This window comes from Xyrauchen texanus, chromosome 6, assembly GCF_025860055.1.
Source record: "Xyrauchen texanus isolate HMW12.3.18 chromosome 6, RBS_HiC_50CHRs, whole genome shotgun sequence".
Lineage (NCBI taxonomy): Eukaryota > Metazoa > Chordata > Actinopteri > Cypriniformes > Catostomidae > Xyrauchen > Xyrauchen texanus.
The window spans coordinates 32,834,836-32,862,050 of record NC_068281.1 but is presented as its reverse complement, the minus strand read 5'-3'; the positions used below and the strand labels follow the sequence as shown (position 1 = coordinate 32,862,050).

The window sequence follows — 27,215 nt, the reverse complement described above, 5'->3', positions numbered from 1 at the left end:
AATTTCAACTTGTGTATAATTTGAGCCATTAAGTTGTTAAATCAAAGTTTTATACAATCATTTTTGGGTTTACGGTTACATCATCATGGCAAACAAAGTTGTAAAATTGGATATAACTTTACACAGAAAAAATAGTAAGTGATGGTATAGCTCTAAAATCATGTTAACATGCATGTTGTGGCAATACTTTTGAAACAGTGAGTATTTTAACGTTTTCAAATTGGCCCTAATTCACTTCCATTGTAAGTGTCTCTGTTACTCAGATTTTGCTCTTTCCAAATGAAATTTTTGAAATAAAGTTTGTGTGGTAATCAAAAGAGCAGAGCACTTTTTATTCTGTCTCACAGCATTGAGAAGACGACGGTGCAGGTTGACCAATCAGAAGAAATGGGTGTTTCAGGTCCACCCATATGTGCCAATCAATATTCTAGTAATATTTTAATGAAATCAAATAAACGCACAGTGTCTCGTGGCTATAATTTCAGTGTGCTTTTTAACTTGAGCATTAAATCAAAATGACGAAAAACAATACATTGGTTTTTTTAATATAGGTTTTGTAAACAAATAATGAAAGAAGTCGTTTTTTGTTTTGTCGATTTTTAATTCCTAATTGAATATGAAACGAACGAACGATACACGGTTTTGAACATCCTCCCACAAACGCGTTTTCAAATTTGTGAGGGAAAGTGAGTCCGTGCGGATTGCTTCCCACAATGCACCCGCCGCTCAGCGGGAAACCAAAATGGCGAGAGCGAGCGAACAAAATCGTAACCGTTTACCATATTGTAAAAAATGACTTTACGCGTTTGAATAATTTCTCTAAAGAAATCAGTTCACTGCAGCTTTAACGGGAACGGAGCTCCCGTTGTCCGTTCTTGGTGTGGTTATTTGTGTTTGTGAAACGTTGGTGCCCGGGAAAGTGACCGAATGAGGTAAGAGATCCAGACAGGAATAAACATATCATCAGTATAATGTGATCAGGGGCTGTGCGGGCGGCTTTTATCAATCGCTTACCTGCAGGGAAACATTATTGGACCGAAACATGCCTTTACTGATACAACTGAAACCAAACTGTCCTGGCGTCGTGAATGGGAGGCATGTATTTAATGGAGCAGAGTTTTGAATTGGAAATCCTGTTAGCTTTGTCCAGCTATACTGCTAACAATAGGGGCTTTTTGTATTCACTGTCATTCTGAATGAGCGATTCACTGACCAGCCAATGTAGAGTGCAGATCTCTGTCTTAAAGAAGATCTCGCATAGATTTCACATGTAAAATACCTCTAATACATGTGCAAGGGCAGTATACTACTGTACCAATGCTAATCTTTTAGCCTCTAATGGTTTTTATTTTGAGATGGATAATTGCAGTTGCATGGCATGTAGAGTATAACCTTTTAATCTGGTGCAACTACAGTTAGGTCTTTCTGTGCCACCAAAAGTAGGTTTGTGACTGAATCATGATTGCCATGAGGTGCTTTGCATTTGTGACAGAGACTCGACAAGTTCGGATAACCTGGCTGCCCATCAAAAATCACCCCCAAATCGCCAACGCAAGTCACCGGTGCCCTTGTCACAATTTCCCCTGAAAGATGGGCTGACCGACACTGCCAAGCTCGCCAGCAAGTTTGAGGAGGGGCAGGATGTCCTGGCTCGATGGTCAGATGGCCTGTTTTACCTGGGCACTATTGCCAAGGTGTGTAAGCAACAGTTTACTCTATATTACCAAAAAGTTGTTCATTTTCATCTAAAGTAACCTGAACTTCTTTTGATAAGATTTATGGTTTCCACAGATAGATACACTAAAGCATCGCTGCTTTGTGATTTTTGAAGATCAGTCTAAATCCTGGGTTCTGTGGAAGGACATTCAGACAGGTAAACACCAATAGCTTTGCATTCATCGTGAATGAACAATGCTTATGCATCTGTCTCTTTATGAGAAGTGATTTCCAGAATTAGATTTATGGGCTTGTTTTTGTAAACACACCATCTACTGACTCTCATTCAGATGCTGTTTGCTCTGTTATAGCATTATATAGGCTACCAATTCCATTTGTATTCTTTTTTTTATTTATGTATTTGTTTCCGCTAAAAATTGTTAAAGAAGATGCTTCAGTTCTTCTATAATGTTCTTTTGTTCGTGTTTTTTCTGTTTGCCACCTTTTGAGTTTATCTTCCCTATCTCCTTTATTCAGCCTGAGTTATCTCTTAATTTGTCCATGGCAGTTGACAAACCATAGATTCTCCAGGTTTACACAAACCTTAATTCCCACATCAAGCCGTGTACAGTACCTCATTTCATTAGATTATTTTAGTTTTTATTTGAAACTGAATGGCCAAAAGATACGATTTTTTTTATAACAAGTGCATTTAGACGAGAATACTTGATATTACTCTTGAAATAAATACTAAAGATTAAAAATGGTTATTGGGCTATTAAAAACCTGAAATCCTGTTTGAAATAGCATTTTTTTGTTTTAAAAAGAAAATGATCATTTTCTTGACCAAAGATCCTTTAAATTGATCAAGAATTACTGTAAAGACATTTATACTGTTACAAATGAAATGCTGAATTCTTCAAATATTCTGTTCATCCACAGATCCTCCACTCGCAGCAATGATGCATTGGGCAAAACATATTGGGGGGGAAAATATGCTTTTAAAAGATTACCTGCATTTTAATGGAAGTATTTTAATGACAAATGTCTTGGAAAAAAATGCACACTGAGTTACACGCATTTACAAATAAATGCATTAGAGGTCGACCGATTAATCGGTCTTTTAACATAATCGGCATCGGCCAATATCCAAGTATATCAAGCCGATTATTAGGCAGGCGCATCTGTGGGCAGCTTAGTGTTGTTGTGGAACCCGTGTTCGACGCACGCTGCCCCTAGAGTCATTTTCCAGCAGAGTGAGCAGACCTCATCCAGTGCCTAAGGAAGGAGCTATGTTCCTTGGAGAAAACAGGAAGGATTAAATTTGTATAACTTCTTTATATTTAATTAAAAACTTTTGATATGTTACTGCCAACTTCAAGAAAAAACGCGATAGGCGACATGACGTTCGGCTACTTTGGATATTGATAGCGTAGTTGAAGTTGCATTATCACAGCAGAAGGGTTGCTATCATGTCACAATAAGTAAGCAAGAATTTTGCAATTACAGACAGTGAATCTGAGACTTTTGTTTGTTCTGTTTGTGTGTCTTATATTTGAGAGGGTTGTCACTCAATGCAGAGAAATAAGTAATAAAAAAGATACCAACGCGCTATAGGCTACTGAAGGACTGGCTTTGGTAAGCTCGGACGTTATCCGTTCTGCTGTCGGTCCTGGAGAAATTAAGAATTTCCGTTCCCAAGGCGGCATGCACTTGAAACAGACCGCAAAGAGACAAGCAAACTATAGGCTACTTTCGGTTTCATGTGCGCATCTAAACGTCAAATATACACAAAAATATGTCAAAACGACCGGCTTGGAGATTCACTTAAACACAGTTTATGTCTTAAATGGACGTAGTTATGGAAATAGAAAATATGCTGCATCAGGAGTCTATTAGATCTGATGCTGACGATTGAGCCATTACTGCGAATCAAACAACAAAAGGCAAAGAGAAAATCACTTACAGCTCTTGAATGAATAACTTCTGCATTAATAAGCATTAATCTATCTATGATAAACTATGCAGTTATTTTACAATTGATTACTTTATTAGATTATTTTTAGACCACACCTGAACAGTAATGTTAGTAGACCTTCCTGAAATTAAATCACTGTGCCTATATAACGTTTATCTTTGTGTAATATATATATATATATATATATATATATATATATATATATATATATAAAACAAAAAGAACTGTTAAGAATACCGTTAAAGTACCGGATCGATAAGCAGTATCTGTAAGAGTAGTAATACCATTAAAACTTAACGATACCCATCCCTAGTTATGCCTGTGCTTCTCTTGGATGCTCTGAATATTGGATTACGTGTCTGGATTGCCCCTTAATTAAAGCTGCATTTGGATCTCAACCTTCGTGTCTCGGAGTAGTTCATAACACCTGCTTTGTTTATTTAATATATTTGTTATACATTATTTATAAAATATGTTTTTACATTATACATTTTTAACTTAAGTCTACAAGTGCAGATTGGTCAAGTGTTCAATAAATGTATTTGTTGAGAAATTTTGTCTATCTTAAGTAATTATTTGTGTTACATTTTATCTTTCAAATAAAAGGTTCAAATAAGAGGTTAAAAACAAGCACATATCGGCCAAAATAAATCGGCAGCATTAATCGGCCGACCCGGATTTCAAAAGATCGGCATCGGGCTGAAAAAAAACAATATCGGTTGACCTCTAAAATGCATTGTATATTAACAGTGCTTGCATTTTTTTGGGATGCAATTTCAGAGAGTTGCATATTTAAGCTGTGAATATTTTACATCTACATTTATGCATTTGGCAGACGCTTTTATCCAAAGCGACTTACAGTGCACTTATTACAGGGACAATCTGTAAAAAGGCTATTCAATCTAATGATTTATGTACACAACACAAGTCTGTTTTACATCAACTAAATGTTATTGTTTTAACATGTTAGACGAATCTTCTGTATTTTAAACATAATGTAGTTGTAGACACCATGTCAATGTTCATGAACCAAATATGATTTTCTGCTCAAATATGATTTTTTTGTAAGGTTGTTCACATGACATATTAAAGGGATAGTTCACTCAAAAATCTCTTCAGCAGAACAGAAATTAAGATTTTTAGAAGAATATCTCAGCTCTGTAGGTCCATACAATGCAAGTGAATGGTGACCAGAACTTTGAATCTCCAAAAATCGCAAAATCAGTGTAATGGTAATCCATTTGACTTCAATGGTTTAATCAATGTCTTCTGAAGTGATATGATAGGTGTGGGTGAGACACAATCAATATTTAAGTCCTTTTTTTACTACCAATCTCCACTTTCACTTCCATATTCCTCTTTAGTTTAGTTTTTTTTTTTCCCCATTAGCATTCTTCATGCATTTTGCCACCTACTGGTCAAAAGGTCAAAGGTAGAGATTTATTTTAATAAAAGTACCATCACCAACACGTTTTAATATCACTTCTAAATCATGGATTTAACTACTGGAGTTGCATGAATTATTTTTATGCTGATTTTTTTGAGGTTCTGGTCACCATTCACATGCATTGCAAGGCCCAACAGAGATGAGATATTCTTCCAAAAATCTTTGTTTGTTCTGCAGTAGTAAGTCAATCATATGTATCTGGGTAAAAGTAAAGTAAGTCATATGTATCTGGGATGGCATGATTGTGAGTAAATGATGAATTAATTTTTGGGTGAACTATCCCTTTAAATGTAGCCCATATCAGACACTGGTCTGAACAGCTGACGCTGTCTAACTGACCCACGTGCGTAAAACACTGCCTGAGCATGCGTATCAAACTCTGTGATGCATAATATTATAAATAAGTAATCGATTATGGCATTTTAAAAATTTAATTAGCTGGTTTTTTTTTTAAGCGGATAAGAAGCTTAATGATTAATTTAATATGTCAGCAAGTGATGGTGAAAGTCCATCTTGATGGATAAATCATTACAAAAAAAATGTATTTGGTTTTGTGAAATGGTACTTAAAGAGTGAAACACACTATAAAATCAAAGGATAGAAAGAAAACGGCATATCATACTGTAGATGTAAGAAGAGTTGTTGTCTATAATTATTTCAGTTTTCCACTGACTAAGTTTGAGAAAATAAGCAGTTTTTTCGATTAGTTATATGAGTAGAGCACCTACATAAATCTATCTGCATCTTTTTATGCACATATTTTAAAACGTGTAGTCCAAACGAATTTCTGAACTCAACTGTTGAGCCTTTAATATTATTTTCTTTCCTTAAAATAGAATGAATGCATTAACAAGAAAAGATATGACTTGCAAGTAAAGCTTTTAAACCATAACATGCTGGAAACCAAGTGCACAAATGGCGAATGTTGAGTTAGATTGATGTAAAAGTCACATTAAATCTGACCTGGTGTGTTACTCCGAATGTGCACCTGAAAAAATCAGACACGTATATGATTTATTTCCACATATAAATTTGCCCATATCGGATTTGAAAATGTCAGTTTCTAAGCACTTGTGTGAAAAATCAGATTTGGAACACATTCAGCTGCGATGTGTACGTAGCCCATGACTTTTCCATTTTTTATTTAACATATTATATGTTTATTTACATTGCATTCAAATCAGATGAGGGGCAACAAATTAAACTCATACTGCCATGTATCTTGTTATATACATTAGGTCACAAGTGAATGTTTACCCAGTCATTTCACTCAGGATGTAACTCAATATTTTAGATGATTAAACCTGATAACTCTTGGCTGGAAATGTTGCTTTAATTAATGAAAAAAAGAAACGGCTCCTTTTAATCTTACAATAAATATAGTAACGGTTGCTTTAAAGCAGAAATAATGAAGACAACGTTTAAAATGATTTCATTATTGTCAAGTTCAGCTAAGTTCTTTCAACACATTGGCTGTGGTGTTTGTTTTTTGGGAGTATGCAAATGTTCAAAACTCTAATGCAGTGGGGTTACAGCTTGGTCTGCTTATTTGGTCGGTTTAAATGGTATGAGTTCTGATCACATATTCAAGGAAAGGATATCTTCTTTCTTTGGGCTCTGCTCTTGGGCAGCTGGGTTACAGGCATTCAGGCAGGACTCCAGCACTCAATGACATTTGTATCCCTTTTTATCTCTTTCGATCTTTTAGTCTTCATTCAGGTAGCAAGCGTACTGGTTTCATCTACATATATCAAATATCCAATTTGTAGCTATTTCATCTCAATTGTAACCAACTGATGTAACCTTGTAAGATATAAACATTATAATACAATTTCTCTTTAATCCATGTCTAGTTCTAAAAAAATGCTATTATTTGGAGATTTTTACTTTATGGGTTGGATGCAAACTCTTGACGCAGGAACATGGTTTTTGATGTCTGACTCGGAGATGGAAACTCGAGTCCGCACTTAAGTCACAAAAATAAAAATGATATACTTTGTCCATACTGAATGTAAATTTGAAATAATAGTATGCATTTTTGCTTCTCTAGCCAATGTAATAGAAAGACTTTGCAATTGTGAGATTTGGGCAAGGACCACTTGTTCAATGTTGTACCAGGAAGGGGCTCTCAGGTCAAAGAGACCAATGGGACAGGTGTCTGCGATTTAAAACATAGTAATAAAACAAAATTTGGGGGAGTCCTAAGTCGCCTCTATCAACCGAGGTATTTGCCATTCCAAAAAAAAAAAAAAGACCTTGAAATGTTTAAAATAAGAAAGAAGAACTTCTAGAGGGAGAGACTGCAGTAGATAATTGAATTTGCGGATACAATTGTTTTTCATATCATTAACCTTCTCTGCCATAGACAGATGTTGTGAAGCCCACCTATCCATATCACATGAATCCATATCATTAAAATACCCCTACTTGTTACATTTCTTGTAACAAGTAGGGGTATAATCCCAAAGTTCCCCCATTGGCCCTTGTCTATCATGGGCTCCTAATAATCACCATCTCTGTATTTGGAGCATCCCTCTAATTTCCAATCCACCAATAGCTAGTGTGTGGTGGGCGTTCTGGTGCTTTATGGCTGCTAACGCATCATTCAGGTGGATGCTGCACACTGGTGGTGGTTGAGGAGATTCCCCCTGGCCTATACTATCTATAGAGCTTTGAGTGCCTAGAAAAGCTTTATATAAATGTAAGGAATTATTATTATTATACACGGGACAGAGGACAGCCTTGCCATGTTCCCCTACCAAAAGAAAAAGAATCTGAAATTAATCCATTAGTTTGCACTGCCACTACAAGTTACTTACAGAGTAACTTAATCCACTCAATAAAAGTGTTCCCAAACCTGTACATTTCCAAAATCATGAAAATCTCCTTTATTTTTAATGACTTTAAACTTTTAACATAAGTGGAGCCAGTTCTGTGACATACGATCTTCTGCAGCAAAACCATCTGGCCCCAGTGCCATACCTGTTGGCAAGCGTTTAATTACCTCAACAAACTCCTATAAATAATATCTGAGTCAAAGTATTTTTGATCATTCATAAATTTAGGAAGTTCTAATGGCTGTACAAAGTTGCTAATATCCTTATCGGTAGACGTGGATCTATAAAGGTCTAATTAGAATTCTTTAAAGGCTTTATTAATATAGGTGGGAGAAGTAAATATATTGCCTCCAGTAGGCTTCACTGAAGGAGTGGTCGAAAAAACTGTTTTATGTATCAGGCAAAAAGTCTCTCTGCCTTGTCCCTGGACTCAAAATATGTCTATCTTGCCCTGAATAACCAAAGCTCTAATTTCTGTGACAAAGTTTTCTACCTATATTTTAGCTAGGAGGCTGAAGAGTCAACTCTCTAAGACCATTGGATGGCGCGTTAGGTCTGTTTCAGCACTTTTAATACTCTTCCAATTCTATTAATCCTTGTGCTTTGATCTTTTTAATGAATTAGGCATATTGTATGATATACAGTTTGACGACAAAATTATTAGCCCCCCTATGAAATTTCAAATCTTTTTCAAATATTTCCCAAGTGATGTTTAACAGAGCAAGGGGGTTTTAGCACCATATTATTTTATTTTACTTCTGGAGAAATCCTTATTTATTTAAATTTGCCTGGAATAAAATAATTATTTGAAAAAATAAATAAACTGCTAAGGTCAATATTATTACCCCCGTTAAGGAATTATCTGTTTGATTGGCTACGGAACCAACCACTGTTATCCAATGACTTGCCTAATTAGACTTGCCTAATTAACCTAATTAATCCCCAAAGCCTTTAAGTTTTACTTCAAACTGAGGAACAGTATCTTGAAAAACAACTAGTGAAGTAATATAAAACTGTCATCATGGCAAAGACAAAATAAATTTGTTTAGACTTGATAAAATTATTGTTAATGCTCACAAAGCAGGAGAAGGATATACAAGTTTATCAAAGCTTTTTCAGGTGTCAAGAACTGCCGTGAGAAGAGACCCACACAGTGGAGAATAAGACTGGCAGAGGTAGGAAGTGAAATATTTCAAAACCTTGGAAAGACAACTGGTGACAGAGGTTTCTAAAGACCCAAGAACAACTGCCAAGACACTAGTGAATGACTTAGCCAAGTCTGGGATTGATGTCTCAACGAAGACAGTCACTAGAGCCCTGCACAGGAATGGACTGCTAGGTTGCAGATCAAGGAAAAATTCCACTTCTGAAGAAGAGACACCTCCAAGCTTGACTGAAGTTTGCCAAGGACAACCTAGACAAAAATTATGCATACTGGAAACGTGTCCTTTGGTCAAATAAGACAAAACTAAAACTCTTGGCCATAGAGACGTTGCTCCATGTTTGGAGAAAGAAGGGAGATGCGTTCAACCCAAAGAACACCATTTCCACAGTGAAACATGGCGGTGGGAGTATAATGCTGTGGGGATGTTTCAGTGTGTCTGGAACTGGGAATCTCATCAGGGTCAAAGGAATTAAGAAAAGGGAAGACTACGAAAATATTTTGAAAGACAACCTCAGGCAATCTGCAACAAAACTTGGTTTGGGTCGACATTTCGTCTTCCAGCATGATAACGACCCGAAGCATACCTCACTTCTGGTGAAGAACTACCTACAAAGGAGCAAAGTGAACATCCTTGACTGGCCTGCACAAAGCCTAGACTTGAATCCCATAGAAAATCTGTGGGCCACACTGACGACTAGAGTCCATGCCAGGAGACCAACAAATCTGTTGGAGCTTGAGAGATTTGCTAAGGAGGCATGGGCTGCGACGACTCAGGAGAAATGCCTAAACTACAATAAATGACTAAAGGCTGTTATCAAGCAAAAGGGATACACTATTGACTATTAACATCAGAGGGCTAATAATTTTGACATGTAGATTTTTTTTATTCTTGGTTATACTTCTATTTGTATTATAAATACAATAAGTTGCCTAAATAAACTATTATGTTTAGAAAATCTATGTTGAAAAAATCTCCATAAAACAGCACATGGGAATTATTTGAAAAGTAACAAAACATTTGAATGGGGGGAGAAAATTATTTTCTCTTCAACTGTACCCCCTAAGAAACAACACTGAGGCCCAGTTGGTTTCTACATAAATATTGACTTCTGTCTTTAACATTTGTTGAAATGCTGGGTCCTGTAGAAGGGATGTATTAAAGGGATGCACCATCTATATTCCCATTTCCTCTATATGTGACAACATATCTAAATGCACCAAAGCATGATCTGAAACTAAAATCTTTCCAACTGAGCATTCAGTGGCAAATGGAATAAGTGATGTATATATGTGTGTACCAATTTAGCTTGATTACACAAGGATATGGTGTTGGGCCTGTCTAGATTTGATTAAAAATTACTTTTCAAATAGCGATGGTGCTGTTTTTTTTACATCAGTAATGTCCTGACTATACTTTGTGATAAGTTGAGTACCAATTTCATTCCAAAACAGCAAAATCTGTAAACGTTTTCAACTTTTGGCCGGCAGTTTATTTGTTGGTATTGGATCTAACATACAAGTTGTGGCTTTTGATTTATTTATTTATAAAAGCGCTGATGGTTGTGACCTATTGCACATCTTTCCTCTTGTGCACAGTTTTCATCTGATTAGGATTTGTATTGGGAGAAAAATTTGGGAACTTGGCTTTTTTCCTCCCTTTTTCTCACAATATGGCATGCCCAATTCTCAATGTGCTTTTAAGTCCTCGTGGTCACGTAGTGATTCACCTCAATCCGGGTGGCGAGGACGAATCCCAGTTGCCTCCACGTCTGAGACAGTCAACCCGCGCATCTTATCACATGGCTTGCTGAGCACGTTGCCACGGAAACATAGCGTGCGTGCGTGGAGGCTTCACGCCATCCACGCTCAACTCACCATGTGCCCCATTAAGAACGAACCACATTATAGCAATCACGAGGAGGTTACTCCATGTGACTCTACCCTCCCTAGCAACCAGGTCAATTTGGTTGCTTAGGAGACCTGGCTGGAGTCACTCAGCACACCCTGGGATTCGAACTAGCAAACCCCAGGGATGGTAGCCAGCATCTTTTTACCACTGAGCTACCCAGGCCCCCACTTTTTGACATTTTACTATTTTGAACACTTCTAGCTGTGTACAAACTGTGATGCACACAGATGTAGTTACAGTTTCTAGCTGCCCTTTTGTTAATTTGTTTGTTCCTTCTCTCTGTTTCAGGGGACAGTGGAGGGGAGATGCTCTGCTCTATATGCCAGGATGAAAGCTCGGACCCTCCCAATGAAATAGTAATTTGTGACAAATGTGGTCAAGGTAGGCTGTTCTCACTATTTGGTTTGCCAGTAAATTGACCAGGGGACATATCCATGTGCCTTTTTATGGAAAATTAGATGTCACTTTATATGTATATCTTATGTCAAAAAGTTTACAATTTTTGTGATGCAAAATCCATTGCTGATAATAACTCATCTGCAGGATACCATCAGCTGTGCCATGCCCCCATAATTGACTCAGCTGTCATTGCCTCTGATGACAAATGGCTCTGCCGACAGTGCGTGTTTGCCACAACAACAAAGGTTTGTTGATGGCATATTTACTCCCACTTTGTTTACAGATCCATAACTGGTGTCTATGGTTGTCTTTTCCCATTATGTGTAATGTTTTCAATATGCTACATTTTTAAACATGTCAAAAACTCCTACATACCCAGTAGCTGTGTCCAAACTCGCATTCTGTCAGAGTATGTATTGCATTTTAGTGCTGGACCGATATACCGATATTAGCCTTTCACCAATATATCGGTATTTATTTGCCGATATGAACAGATTTTTATTTTTATTTTTTAGAACATATAATGTAGGAAAAATGCTTTAGTATTGGACAGGGCGGAGTTAAGCGGTTTTGTCTCAGTACATTGCTAACTAGATTGTGAAATACATACTGGACCGTTAATAATGACCCCCATAATTTTCCCTTTTCAATATAACAAATATAACGTTAACCCTGTCCCTGACAACCATGTGTTTGCTATGTTAGCCAGCTATAATTTCTCAGTGTAGTAAGTAATGTAGCAGATTGAAAGGTAATGATCAGAGCATCTTTTTGCAGCTCAGCAGACAATGGTGCGGTGGTGGATTGTTTCTTTTGAGTGTTGATTTCATGCTACGTTGTTACCTAGTTGGTGAGATGTAATGCTGGTCCATCTTTTACTCCATGACAACGAGCTTATAGCTAACTAGCTAACCATGTAGCTACTTTCATTGCTTATCAGATGAGTGAACGCTAATGTGTAAACATGTATTCACCAAACGGTTTTGTTCCGAATTCACAGTTTGGTACCCCCTTCAACCGAACAATTCCAGTTGATGCGTTTACAAAATATAATATTTAAAAGTCTGGTTTTCCACTGTTGAAAGTTTCCCTGGAACTTATATAGCGGAATATGGTGTAACACTGCTGCCGCTGTTTATCTCTTGACTCGGCAGGTGCAAATGCTTCTTGTTTTACAACCTGACCCTTATTGACTGGCAGTATTAAAATAGTCAGCATTTGACTGTTACCTAACAGTACTACTGATGTTTATTTAGCTATATATTTTATTTTTATTTATTCTTTATTTTAATGGTCAGCAACTGACTTGATACTAAACATACAGTACTTATTTTAAGCTATTTCTTTTTATTTGAATTTATTCATTATTTTAATGGTCAGCATGTGACTGATACTAAACGGTACTGATGTTTATTTAGCTATTTATTGTGTTTTTATTTATTTTAATGGTCAGCAACTGACTGATAATAAACATACAGTACTGATTTTTATTTAGATATTTATTGTATTTTTATTTATTTATAAACACAGTACTGTTTTTATTTAGCTATTTATTGTATTTGTATTTATTCTTTATTTTCTCAGTGTTCATTTCTAAAATGTGTTGACAATGTGCAATAATTATGTCAAATATTCTTTGATAAAAATGTTTAAGAATGCAGTCTTCTGAGTACCTTTTGCATAGTTATATTGTTCAAAACCAGTGAACAATCCACATAGAAAAGGTCTGTTTTCATTCCAGTTCAAAAATTTGCTATTGGCCACCATATCGTAATCAGTGAATTGCCCCCTTCTAAAATCGGCATTGGTCTCAAAAAATTCCATATCGGTCAGGATCTGCTGCATTTGAAGAAGAACTTACTTGGCCATTAATTAAATGCATTCTTTAGGCATGCAAGAGAATATTGTGAATACATTCCCGTACACACTTCATCCAGGAATGTGGGTATTGTCCTGTGACCTGAATACATGACAATAAGAACTGCAAAAATAATTTACTTATAAAATTCCTGTGATTATTAACTCAAACCATAAGGTAAGAATCAACAACATGAGCCTTCTCAAGTGGAAAGATTTAAATTCTGCCTAAAGCATCTGCTTTTTTTTTTTTTGCAGAAATGGGGCCAACTAATTCTATTATTAACAATTTTGATTGATCCTTGTATAATAAAACAGAATAGACTTCCGAAACAGATCCGCTGTTTCGATCAAACTCTGAATAAGCCCCTCCAAAACCTCACCACATCCAGACCTTCCTTTTCCTCTGGGATTCCAACAACACAAACATTTTTACATCTGCTCAGATTTTCCATAACCTTTAGTCTTTCCCACACCTGCTCCACATCAGCTTTGGAGCAGGCTGTTGTGATCAGGGTGGAAAGTTTTGCCTCCATAGATGTGATCGCTGGATGTATTTCTGCGAGGCCGTTCATATCGGCCGAGATTTTCATTAGTGCTGCATAAATGTTCAAGATATCCTGACCTACATCATGAAGCGCTCTGCTGTCACTGTCGACTGGACCTCTGCCATCTTGATCCTGCGAGGCGTTCACCGTGTGAGAACATAAGTGCTTTTTATGTCCCCACAATTTAACGATTTCAAATTTTACAACATCCTACCCTCCCATCACAGTTTAACAAACAAACTATTACAGTCCTCGCCAGTTAATAGTGCTTAAAATAATAATATTAGCAAAGTATATGGAGTGATCGCCTCTTAAGTGATCAACCCTTGCATAGGGTCACATGAATCCTCAGCTAATTCTGAATCATGAGAAACTTGCATCCCAACCACAATTGCATCAGCTGCAGGTTTTTCTGAAAGAAACTGACTAATTGTTTAACTTAGAATCTAATAAGGTAGCAAGGATAATCACTTGCTGGTTCATCTCCCAACCATCTATAGAAACATAAAATATGAATGGCATATTTCACGGTCCGATAGCTCCTAAAGAAATCCCAGGGCTGTTTTGATCGTATGACTGTAACAGAAATGTAAACTCCATTTTGAATAAATCTCCAGAGCTGAAAACTCCGCCTTTTGAATTTAGTGACTCTTTGAGTGCTTGCAAGAGCCATGTTTATCTATCATAAATTATTGTTGACATATCTGATATTATAGAGAGGTGGTGCTCTGAAGAAGGGGCCAAATGCCAAAGCCCTGCAGGAAATGAAGCAGTCCCTGCCATATGCTCTGGAAGACCTGGTGTGGGACCAGGGCCACAAGACCAACATCCAGCAATGCTACTGTTACTGTGGAGGGCCTGGAGAGTGAGTGGAACACACTGACACCATTAATGAAAAACACTTGTAGCATTCATTATAATTTAGTGCTGGGTATGTTGTCTTTTATAATGATTTTAATAATGCAACATTTAGTTTTTTGGAATGGTTTAATCAACAGTTCTGAGCACAGTATGGAGCAGTTACAGTAGCATTTCCACATGAGCGCGGTTTGGCACGGCACAATTACAAACTGTTCTCGGCCGGGAATTCTCGGCACAGTTAGCTAACCATACTCAAACATGCTGGACGATTAGCTTTAATATTTGGCGACTAACAATGGCAATTTGCTAATGCCAAGGTAACTTTTTCTACCTGTTTCTAGCTTGCCGAATTCACTAATTTTATTAGTTAATAAAGGTTTATTAAAATAGTGTATGTTTAGTGTAGCTTCATTATTTTATTATGATGGTTTACTATTGCAGCCTACATTTAGTTTTCTTTACATCCTTTTCTTCAAGGAAGTTGATTACTATCTTATTAAAACTAAAAATATGTCACTATATTCTCATATACTATTTTCATATAATTCTTTTATAATCATTGTCAATAAATATCCTTTTTATCTAGTCTGGGAACCTTTACCCAACTGCATGTTCATGTCCAGCAGCGTACACAAGCCCTCAGCATTTAAACCTCTTGCGTTTTTCTGGTTGCTTTCATTTTTGCGACATGGGACATGTCTGTCCTGTGCATTAGCAAAGTAAAAAAAAAAAAAACAGTTCTAAAAGCTGGAATATGTGATCATCCTCTATAGCACAGTCACTCCAATGTTTACCTCTCACGTTGTCACCAAAAACGTATCTGTTACACACATTCTTCTGATTTCACTACAACAGTGAAAAAAGGAAATGTAAGCTCGCCTGTTGGCCTGGAACGGCACAGTTTTGCATCGAGAACCGTTCAATCCGATGCTGGAAAAGTGGCTTAAGTTTCAAAATCCATGTATTCATTCAGTCTTGAGCTGTTGAGGTGTTTTGGATAAACGGTACAAGGATCCAGTGCTGATTGAAACATAAATTGCAGAGTATTGTGGGAAGAGAAAAACACCTAAAGGTTAATTCTAAGGACTGTATTTACTTCCACAGTTGGTTTCTGAAGATGCTGCAGTGTAAAAAGTGTAAGCAGTGGTTTCATGAAGCATGTATCCAGTGTTTTCAGAAGCCAATGCTGTATGGAGACAGGTGTAGTACTGCTCTCAACCCATCTAAATGAAGCTGTACAAAAATAATTCAAGTCTTGTTTAGAGTATAATATATACATTTTTATTTTATTTTTTTCTCAGGTTCTATCTATTTATTTGTTCAGTTTGTAACAGTGGACCAGAGTACCTCAAGCGCATGCCTTTGAGATGGTGAGTTCTAACTAGATTTTTTGGTGCAAAAAAAAGTGGTGCATGCCTGTGCAGAACTTGCCGTCATGGTAATTGGGTGATTGGGTGTTGCTGTGCTGTTGTTCTGGGTGGTGGTAGTGCGTTGTTCAATGGTTGCTAGGGTGTTCTGTGCCGTTGCTTCCTGACTTAAGTAAATTTATTATTCATAGATATGCCTTAAATCCCTCAATCAAGCTATGTCTGTTAGATTTTTATTCACCTGTTTTATTTATGTTACATTTGCATTTATTTATTTGGCAGATGCTTTTATTCAAAGCGACTTGCATATGAAGAGAACAACAGAAGCGAATAATCCTAAGGAGGCAGTAATAACACAAGTGCTGTAATAAGTTTCAAAATTGTTTAGAGAAGTACCCCTAGGAAGGAGGATTTTTTATATATATATATATATATATATATATATAAGGGGACTGCACTAAAGGGGTTTGGTCAAGTGCTCAAGGAAAAGCGGTGGATGTCAGAAAACCAGCTGCTCAGGTGGAGTTTGGCAATTCATTCCACCTGCAAGGAACAGTTGAAGTGAAAGTCCTAGACAGTGATTTTTTAAAAAAAATTTTTTTGCTGCTTTGAGATGGCACTACGAGGCACCATTCACCCACCAAATGCAAACTTCTGAACCTCAAGTTGCTCCCAGTGGCAGTCTAGCACTTTGCATGGCAGCTCTGCTGTCATTGGTGTGAGAATGTGTGTGTGAATGGGTGAATGAGACGCAGTGTAAAGTGCTTTGAATACAGCTAAGGTTAAAAGGGTGCTATATAAGTGCAGACCATTTACCATTTAGATTGGGGGGAAGGGTGCAGAGCCAGTGGTTGTTCTGTAAACAAGCATCAATGCCTTGAACTTAACCAGAGCAACCATTGGCAGCCAGTGCAGTTTGATGAATAGAGGCATGACGTGCACTTTTTCAGGCTCATTGAAGACCAGTTGCGCTGCTGCATTGTGGATCAATTGCAGAGGTTTGACTGTACATTCCAGAAGGCCTGCCGGAAGGCAATTGCAGTAGTCCAGACTGGATAGCATAACTGCCTGGACGAGGAGTATGGCATGTTCAGATAGGAAGTGTCGGATTTTCCTGATGTTGTCTACACAAATCTACACAATCGGGCAGTCCTTGCTAGGTGGTCCTTGAAGTTTAACTGATTGTCAAACACAACCCCAAGATTTCTGGCTGTCTTGGATGGTTTGATCGTTGACGAGTCTAGTTGAATGGTGAAATTGTGCTGAACTGCTTGGCTCACTGGAATCACAAGAAGCTCAGTTTAGCGGGGTTGAGTTGGAGGTGATGTTCTTTCATCCAACATGAGATGTCTACCAGGCAGGCTGAGATCCGTACAGCTACCGTAGGATCGTCACACTAGAATGAGAGGTAGAGTTGTGTCATCGGCGTAGCAATGGTAGGAAAAAAACATGTCAGTTTTAACATGCCAGTTGACCATACGTTTGATTACTTGGAAAAGTAATAGCACACTTCAACAAGCCATTTGATCCACGTTATCATTCATGACCATATATCACAAAAGGTTTGGGACGAGTCATGCAATGAAAGTTATTACATGTTGTTTGGAGTTTGTTCTGATCCTTAATCCTAAAGGTCCCAGCAGCAAACTTACGCTGAAGCTGTTGTTCTTTGTTCATTCAGAGGTAAAAAAAAAAGAAGTTCCAATCAGCTAAGCAATGACATACTGTTTGCGAACATTCAGACACTGGCCACACTGCAGTGGGAGACATTTAGAGATACATTTAAAGATGAGGACGTTCAAGACTACATGTAAATTAATATGACATTTAAAATGTGTTATCAATAACTTAATGCTGTATTCTATGATAAGAATTCACACATCAGTAAAGAAGCTGTTTTAACCACTCGATTATTAAAATAATATGCAGTGGATAATGTCTCATTTGCGATGTTTGCATCGTGCATTTATGGCACTAACACGCTATAGGTTGCCATAATATGTGCTGATTAGACTCTGTAATTGTAGTTTATTATGAAACCGATCGTAACAATCGTACAGATGTAGGTGATTTTGCATTAGCTCGCTAATAACTGCAGTGTGTTCATGCTGACTGATCTTGACTTACTGAGCTATGTAAACAGAATTAGCTGTCGACCTTTGAAGTAGGTGAAGCTCCAGGTCCCACCTAAAGGCAGTAAGGTGTTTAGCTGCCAGTAGTTTTTCTGAAAGTTTGCCGTGGCTAGCTGGTACAAATCACCGAAACAAACTCAAAAACAACTTTTTGGCCAGATTTTGTTCTAAGCTTTGTCAGTCACACCGGTTTGTTCTTTGATTTTGTATGAAGTATGCAGGGGTCTTAATTGTTAGTTGTATGTCCCATCATGCATGTTGTCTGTTTATTCACAGGGTAGATGTTGCACACCTGAGCCTGTATAACCTGAGTGTAATTCATAAAAAGAAATACTTTGACTCAGAACTGGAACTGATGGCTTACATCAATGATAACTGGGACAGGCTGCAGCTTGGCGAGGTATAAGTCTCTCCTGTGGATTTCTGAATTGATAATGAACTAATAAATCAGCTGGTATTAATAACACTTTCTGACATTTATCTTTTTGTACCCCTAGCTTGCAGACACCCCTAGAGCAGAACGATATGAATGCATTCTGGAAGCACTTAACAGCAACCTCAACATGTGGGTTTAGCTATATTCATCCATACATAGGCATTTTACATTGATGATTCATCAGCTTCAGCACACATGTTTGGATGATTTTCTCTGTCCTTTTGCACTGATGGCTTCTAGGTTCATGTCAGGGAAGGAGATAAAGAAAAAGAAGCACCTGTTTGGATTACGGATTCGCTTCCCACCAGGCCCCCAGAGCTCAGAGCTGCAATCAGACCGAGAGCAGGAAAAGGCCTCCCATGAGATCAAGATCAAAGGCAGGAAGGCCAGCAAACCCCCTCATTTAACCAGGTTAGTCATCATTCATCACTCATATCTTTCTCAAAAGCCTACAGGTAGCAGTAAAGAAGAAATGTTATGCAGTGTTGTAAAGCCCTAAAATAATGTATGTTTTTATTGTATATATTGTAATTATTTTAGCACTGTCACTAATGGATCAGTAAAAAAGGGAATGAGGAAACATCGCACACACTCATTAGAGACATTGGCCAAATTGAGAAGATCAAGTGAAATTTTGGCACAGGTAAAGAAGTGGAAGTGCTGATTGTTTTGTCATTAATCCCCAAAAAGTTTTCAGCTTAATTTATTTGGGTATTTATTTTATTTTTTTTACATTTTATTAAATCTAGAATGATGTGAAGTGTCCAACTCTAGACAATAACTCACTGGACCTGATGGCCTCAAAAAGGTGAGAGACAAAGATCAACACAAAATTCTGGTATTTAAAGTGACTAAATTATAAATTGTGTGTGTGTGTGTGTGTGTGTGTGTGTGTGTGCTTGTATGCGTGCGCTTTTGCATGTGTGCGGTGCTTAAAGGGAAAAATCATTGCCCTCTTCAAGTACCTCTGACGTTGAATCTGTTGGCGCCACTAGCACCAGTGAAACTACCTCAACCACCATCTCAAGACAGTCCAGGTACCATTTCATTATCAATGAATGTTGCTCCTGTACATGGACTGGGTCAATCTAACTAAAAACCTGTCAATGACATGTCATATATGAGGCACAACATTAAACATTGTCATTCACTTGTCCATAGAAAAGGGATGGAAAAAAAGGCCTCCATCACCATCATTTACAGCTGGGAGGGGTCACATTAAGAACAGTGCAGAAAGAAAAGTTTAATTATTACTCCCCTGCAACTGTCTGAATTTCTCTCTTCTGAGGAACACAAAATTAGATTCTTGGCCGACTGTTAGTCTCAGTCACAATTCACAAATTTTTTTAGTGTGAAGTAATTTACAGTGAATGTGAATGAAACTAACATTCTCCCTAACATTTCCTTTCGAGTTTCACTGAACAAAGAAAGTCATAGTCAGTTTGCATTGCAACAACATAATAAAAAAAAGAAAATGCATTGAAATGTTAACCGGTAAATCCTGAGAGTGAAACCTGGCTGTTAAATCAGTTATGATGTATATTGAAACAGATATGTATATTAGTGGTCAACCGATATGGATTTTTTAATGGCCAGTGCCAATATTCAGAGAGCAGGATGGCCGATACAATGACAACATATCACACAATTGAATATAGTAAATAACAAACATAAAATTGCTAAATATATATATAAACTCCTATATAGCGCCACTTAATATTAAAGGATAGATATTATTATTATTATGTAAATTATTACATGCATAACAAATTTACTGATTTACATATGGCAGAGAACAAATATGTACAGAGATGACATGTATCCACTGATATATGATATAGAACTGGATTTCTAATGAATCATAATTGCCATGCCCAAACATCCCTGTGTGCCTATTGACTTAATAGTAAATCATCTAATTTCAGCGTAAACATGAATCATTCAATCACCGATTTTATATCTGAAATCTGCATGTACATCCCTACAATGCAAACGTCATACACATGTAATTATTTAAAGTCGGGAATTTTTCATGTTGCAAGTTATGCATATCTGTATCAAGCAGTACACCTCAAACTATCTTTAGTGGCAAACAGATCAGCTGAATGTAAACAAGTTCCCTGAAACTGAGGTAAGATACAAACAGACATTTTCAGACTTATTTATTTTGAACACCTTGTTCACTCTAGCTTGTTTTATGTTTTCATCAAAAAGTGCCTTTTTCCTCATGGTCACTTGACTGAGAGCGGCATGCTTTCTCTCCCTCTATCACATGTGCAATGGGGAGGCAGAGAGGGAGGGAGACAAGCAAGGCATAGATGGGTCAATTTAAACTTTTACGCTAGGTTTAAATGGCAAACAAGCACGTAATCGAAGACATGTATCCTTGTATGACTACAGAGAGCACATCACTATAAAACAGGCAAATCCCAGGTATTTAACACAATTTAGAAATCCTGGTCTTTTTTTCTTCTTTTGTTTTTTTTAAAGTCCCACCGGGGGGGGGAAGGACACGTCGTCACCCTTAAACAATCAGACTTTACAGCTTTTTCTACTTGCATTACAACAGTTATGCTTGACAGTTTTGCCACTTCCTTTGTTGAACATTGTGCTGTATTGATAAGATGCACAGTGGGTAGGTGAATGTTCTGACATCTCCCTCGTAATGAATATTATCCAGAACAAGCTAATTAAATGTTAAACATGATTGTCACTAGAAGGTGAAAAGCCATGGTTGTATCCAGAGATCAAAGATGGTGAAAAATGGTGTTCGAACCCATTCTTCTGGATGTAGTCAATAAATGAGAATTGAGTGATTTTAGTCTTAAAATTGGACTGTTTGGGAAGGGTCAAAAGGTCTCATTTTAAGAGCGAGTGTCATATGCCAAGTCTTCTGAAGTAGAGGTAGACAGATATATCACTTTTATCGATTAAGCTGTCCCGATAGTTGCTATGTGTAACTATCTGTTATTAGCAAAAATCTATGTTGAGGGTTGCCACCTTATTCCTCATTAAACCACATCTGGTGAAATAAATATATATATATATATATATATATATATATATATATATATATACACACACAAAACCCTTGATCTGGTGAATATATAGCTTAATTTGGTTAATACTTAATAAATTGCACTGTAATGTGGCCAAGTCTTCATCATTTCAAAATAAAAAGTCCCAGTTGTGGTTTCTGGCTTGCTTATAATTAAAAATAGGTTAAGGAATATTGACCAATTAATTGGTTATCAGACTTTCCCAACACCTTAGTTATCGGTATCAGCAAAATCCACTATCAACCAACCTTTATTCTGAAGACAAACAATAGGTTTTGGTGAGAAACAACATGAAATGTCAGTCACTTTTCAGTTAAAATCTTGACGTCTGTTTGCATGTTCAATAGCACTATAAGAGAAGCTCGTTCACAGTGGTTTATATGTTCACACAAAAACTTGTGCTGTTAAAAGGAGCCATTGTAAACTAATCTTTATTTTAGGTGAACTACTCTTTCAATTTTTCAAAAGGAGCAGAATACAGTGATTTTTACCCAGTGCATCTCTCACTTTCACCAATCCAGCATAGGCAGTCCGAGCGGACCACGCACTGGATGCTTCTGGCCCACGGTCACGCAGCCACTGATGAAGAGGCGCCGGGGACGTCCACGACGAGCACTGCAGCCACCAAATCCTGAGATTCCGCCACCCTGCATCCCTGAACCACATCCCAGCAACAACATCCCTGATACCAGACCCCCTCCCTCCTGCATCTACAACAGCATGGACATGATGCAGGGCCTGGACCCTGACACCCAGCTCAAAAGCTCTATCAGCACTTACTTTGGAGCCGCAGGTCGCTTGGCCTGTGGTGAAAAGTATCGTGTGCTGGCCCGCCGTGTCACTCATGATGGCAAAGTACAGTACTTGGTGGAATGGGAGGGGGTTACAGCCTCCTGAACTGGTCACAGGTCTGGTCACATACAGTGTATGCCTGGTGGGCCACCAATAATGTGCTTTGTTTTGCGACAATAAAAATGTAATTCATATGGAGGTGAATGGAGCAGTGAATGTGACTGAATGAATGAACATGGTTGACTGAGATGTTTGAGTGGCCTCAGGACTACCATAAAGAGGTGGGAATTAATAGTGTTCTGTGTATGCAACCATCTCTCTCTGCAAATTCAAAGGACTGCCTTCACATGAATTGACACATTGGAGGTGGTCAGAATTTCAGTATGAAGACATAATCAAGTCACTGCTATGTCAAAATAATTCAAGTCCTTTCTTTTTGCCTCTGATGTACAGGTGCCTTAAAGGGTTGTCAAACATACTATATATGCTGCTGGAGACTAAGGATTTTGCTCTCCTTATTCAGTCAAAACTTTTCTCAAATGAGCAAGGAAAGAGAGCGCTATTATGGATAGGGCACTTTTATTTCCATTTGATTTGATTGCACATAAGCTCTCATCCTCAACATCCAGTGTTGTCTTGTGTCAGTTTAAGTGACCTAGCGTATTAATTTCATTACAAAATGAAACATTAAAAATGGGTGACATTCTCTCAAAGCAAAATAAAAAAAAACAGCATTAATAGATCTAAACATTTTGTCAGACATTACACAAATTCACTGTTGGCTAATTTGAGGGTTTCCACCCCCCTTAAAAGTACATGACAGAGCGCTGCAACATTAAGATGTCTCCATGTATGCCCCCTTTTTATATAGCTGTAATAAAAACTGTTCAGCTGTTAATAGCTGCCACATGAGTGGTTTCAGTTCTAAAGGTTTTTTAGGCAAGTGCTATTTTAGTTTAATTCCCTCAGTTAAATGATTTTAAATATGATCTAATATTCATTTTTTTGTGGGAGGGATAGTTTTGTTTTTTTTTTAATTCTATGCAACGTAATTCAATGTTTTTGTGTATTTTTCAGCTTCACCTTAATATCCGAAAACAGCAGCGATATTTTTGTTACTATTGACTCAGGCTTTTTGTTTAGTTGTGGTGCTATTTATTGCTTTCATACAGCAGTGTACACTAACCATTCACAATGCACTCAGGATACTTTTCACAACTTCATTGTAAGATTTGATAGGATGTTCAGATATATTCTGCAAGAAATGAAATGTTCAATTCTCAGTTTTATATTTTCATACAATTCTAAAATCCTAATTTTAGGTTTATTAAAAATTCTCAATTTCAGTTGAAGTGACAAACTTTGACCTGAGAATGCCCTGTACTCCATAACATTATCTTACCACTTGCAGAGGTTGGAAGGATCTTTGGTTTCAGGCAAGTGTTGGACTTCAACATTATTACCTCCTCATTTTGATACAATGAACAAATATTAAGCTCTTGTGTTGTGTATTAAGCAATTTTTCTGTTGGTGTACCAATATTTAGGAAAGCTTACTTTGTATTTTACTGGCTTTGAGCAGGCTTCTTTAGCCAAATAATAAAGATCTGAAAACTTACAGGTGTGTCTGTCCATGTGTGAAAGGCCTTCAGAAACAGTTTGCATCCAGTATTGTGGTGGTGTGGCATAGTGGCTGAAGCTCAAGATGGATGGAAGGTTGCAGGTTTGAGATCTGATATATCACCACCTTGCCGTCAGTGAGGTACTTAACCCCAGGTTGCTCTTAAATCCAAGGGGATTGTTAGTAAAACTAAATTGGTGGTTGACCTCAAATTATTAGTGCTGTATTACTAAATTATTTGGTAGAAACTGGAAAATGATGCCAATGGCCAGAGATTAGTTAGCCTGAGACGGAGCACTTGTATGAAAATGGGAGAAACGGACACCCAATATGGCAGCTGAAGAATAAGAAGTACTGATGTACAGACAAAAGAGCCAATCACCTTTCAAATACAGACAAAGCCTGTCAGTCAATTCGAGAACGCACATGCACATTAGCTGGACCAGTGTGAAAAATACAAATTTTAGTGTGATTTAGCTGAAGCACAATTTGTGATCCCACTGTTGACAGATTTTATATATTTGCTTTGATTGTAATCTTGACCAACCGTTTTGGAGATTTTGGTCTTTCTCCATTCAAGTTGATAGGAGCTGCACTTTCATGTGCTGCTTGTATTTATTGAAATAGCTGACCGGGAGTGTTTCAAAGATGGCTGCCATGTGGACTGACTTACCTTGAAAGGTGCTTAGCAAAGGGTCTAGCAAAAAGAGATGTCATAGCAGCCAAAAAGTGTTTATAAACCTTAAAAGGATAGTTCACATATAAAGATTTACTCACTGGATTTCACATGGTGTTCAAGTTTGGTGAAATTTGACATCCAAATTCACCACTTTAACTAGTAGGTTTGCTTGGTTTGGCAGTGACGTGTGGGTGGTGCTTTGTACATGGCTACAATTTTCCGTTTCTTTAAAAAAAAAAAAAAAAAATCCCAGAGTATAAAGTTTAACATAGAAAAAAAGAGGCTGCTTGGCCATTAATTTTTTGCTGGTTTCTTACGCACTCAACATCGGCCTACGCCCCCTTCACCCACGGAATTTCGCAGCATGAAATGGTTTTCATTCGGGGCAAAGACTGTATTTTTTCCATTCCGGTTAGGAAATTCCGCATTCTCCTTTCCAAATGGTAACTGGTTAAGCAAAATAAAAGAACGGTTAATAAAATTCTCTTTAAAATGACCGTATGGAACACTTATTGATCACACAGCACATTATTTCAGTACATGCTCTTATGCTTTCCACATAATCATGGTTTCAAAACACAAGTGTGACAAATTCGCAAAGAGGCGAATGTAACCCAAAAATCACGCTTTTCAGAGGAAATAATTCAACACATTCTCTGGGTTACACTCTCTCCCTCACTGGTGTCTGACTCACCCTTAAATCCGTCTCCAACTTTCACAGCAATGACAAACAGCTGTTAGAGACAATCATTGCCAGCCCAGCAAACATGCCAGTGCGGGCCCACTGTGGGTAAGTGTGGGTTTTCTGTGGGACAATGTGGGCAAGGGCAAACCCTTTGGGGCCCCATGTGGGCATTCTGTGGGCAAGCCCACTGTGGGCTTGCCTACAGAAAACCCACACAGGCCCCCAGTGGGTTAGTCCATGCGGGGCCCATAGTTGTTTTGCCCATTTGGGCCCACATGAGGATTTACTGTGGGCAACCCACAGTGGGCTTGCCTACAGAAAACCCACACAGGCCACCAGTGGGTTAGTCCATGCGGGGCCCATAGTCGTTTTGCCCATTTGGGCCGCATGAGGATTTACTGTGGGCAACCCACAGTGGGTTTGCCCACAGAAAACCCACACGGCCCCCAGTGGGTTAGCCCATTCAGGGCCCATAGCAGTTTTGCCCATTTGGACCCACATGAGGATTTACTGTGGGCAACCCACATTTAGCATATAGTTAAAAATAGTTACATTTTTAGTTAAAAAATTGTTAAAAAGTTAAATATTTTATGTGGGTGTTTTTTAATTGCGTGTCTTTATGGTTGCCAGATTTTGTCACAAACCCAACTAATCTCATATGGTATAGCCTACAATTTTTTGGGTGGGAGATGTAGTCCCATCCAATGATCATTAAGCTGTAAAATAGATAAAATCAATTCCCATGATGTTTTTTTTATTATTATTATTTTGCTAAAATAAATTTTATCGTATCTGTTGTTATTAAAATATACAATTATAAACTCAATTATGCTCAAGAAACATTTCAGTTGTGCTGCTTAACATTTTTGTGGAACAATGATGTGGTAAGATTAAAAAAGACAGATATTCATATTTTTATTCATCAAGGATGCATTAAATTGATCAAAAGTGACAGAAGACATTTATAAAGTTACAAAAGATTTCTATTCAATAAATGCTTTAATAAAATTAATAAATGCTGTTTATTAAACTGAAAAAGTATAAATTTCTACAAAAATGTTAAGCAGCAAAAACAGTTTTCAACATTGATCCATCCATCCATCCATCTTCAACCGCTTATCCGAAGTCGGGTCGCGGGGGCAGCTGCTCCAGCAGGGGGCCCCAAACTTCCCTATCCCGAGCCACATTAACCAGCTCTGACTGGGCGACCCCGAGGCGTTCCCAGGCCAGTGTGGAGATGTAATCTCTCCACCTAGTCCTGGGTCTTCCCCGAGGCCTCCTCCCAGCTGGACGTGCCTGAAACACCTCCCTAGGGAGGCGGCCAGGGGGCATCCTTACCAGATGCCCAAACCACCTCAACTGACTCCTTTCAACGCAAAGGAGCAGCGGCTCTACTCCGAGCTCCTCACGGATGACTGAGCTCCTCACCCTATCTCTAAGGGAGAAGCCCGCCACCCTTCTGAGGAAGCCCATTTCGGCCGCTTGTACTTGCGACCTAGTTCTTTCGGTCATGACCCAACCTTCATGACCATAGGTGAGGGTAGGAACGAAAATTGACCGGTAGATCGAGAGCTTTGCCTTTCGGCTCAGCTCTCTTTTCGTGACAACGGTGCGATAGAGCGAGTGCAATACCGCCCCTGCTGCCCCGATTCTCCGGCCAACCTCCCGCTCCATTGTCCCCTCACTCGTGAACAAGACCCCGAGGTACTTGAACTCCTTCACTTGGGGCAAAACCTCATTCCCTACCTGGAGTACGCACTTCATCGGTTTCCTGATAAGAACCATGGC

General features: G+C 38.0%; 1 protein-coding gene across 2 annotated transcripts; it reads left to right on the top strand.

The window, feature by feature from the left end:
- The first annotated feature begins 729 nt into the window (after positions 1–729).
- On the top strand, positions 730–24,041 carry LOC127645011 (metal-response element-binding transcription factor 2-like). 2 transcript variants are annotated; one of them, XM_052128502.1, is made up of 15 exons: positions 730–932; positions 1,493–1,694; positions 1,792–1,873; positions 11,281–11,373; positions 11,536–11,636; positions 14,513–14,661; positions 15,762–15,857; positions 15,959–16,027; positions 18,433–18,556; positions 18,654–18,721; positions 18,833–19,003; positions 19,133–19,235; positions 19,342–19,400; positions 19,531–19,629; positions 22,173–24,041. In XM_052128502.1, the coding sequence occupies exons 1-15, from the start codon at positions 928–930 to the stop codon at positions 22,546–22,548; spliced, it is 1,797 nt and encodes a 598-aa protein (XP_051984462.1). In that variant the 5' UTR covers positions 730–927; the 3' UTR covers positions 22,549–24,041. The 2 variants fall into 2 exon arrangements, with proteins under 2 accessions (XP_051984462.1, XP_051984463.1); XM_052128503.1 differs by lacking the exon at positions 730–932 and having other exon boundaries at positions 1,526–1,694; positions 1,796–1,873.
- The last annotated feature ends 3,174 nt before the right edge of the window (positions 24,042–27,215 follow it).

What these genes read in the sequence shown, in the direction of transcription:
- LOC127645011 (XM_052128502.1), top strand. An exon ending in CCAATGCTGTATGGAGACAG is followed by an intron (nt 15,858 to 15,958) that starts GTGTAGTACTGC and finishes TTTTTTTCTCAG; the next exon opens with GTTCTATCTATTTATTTGTT. An exon ending in ACAGGCTGCAGCTTGGCGAG is followed by an intron (nt 18,557 to 18,653) that starts GTATAAGTCTCT and finishes TTGTACCCCTAG; the next exon opens with CTTGCAGACACCCCTAGAGC.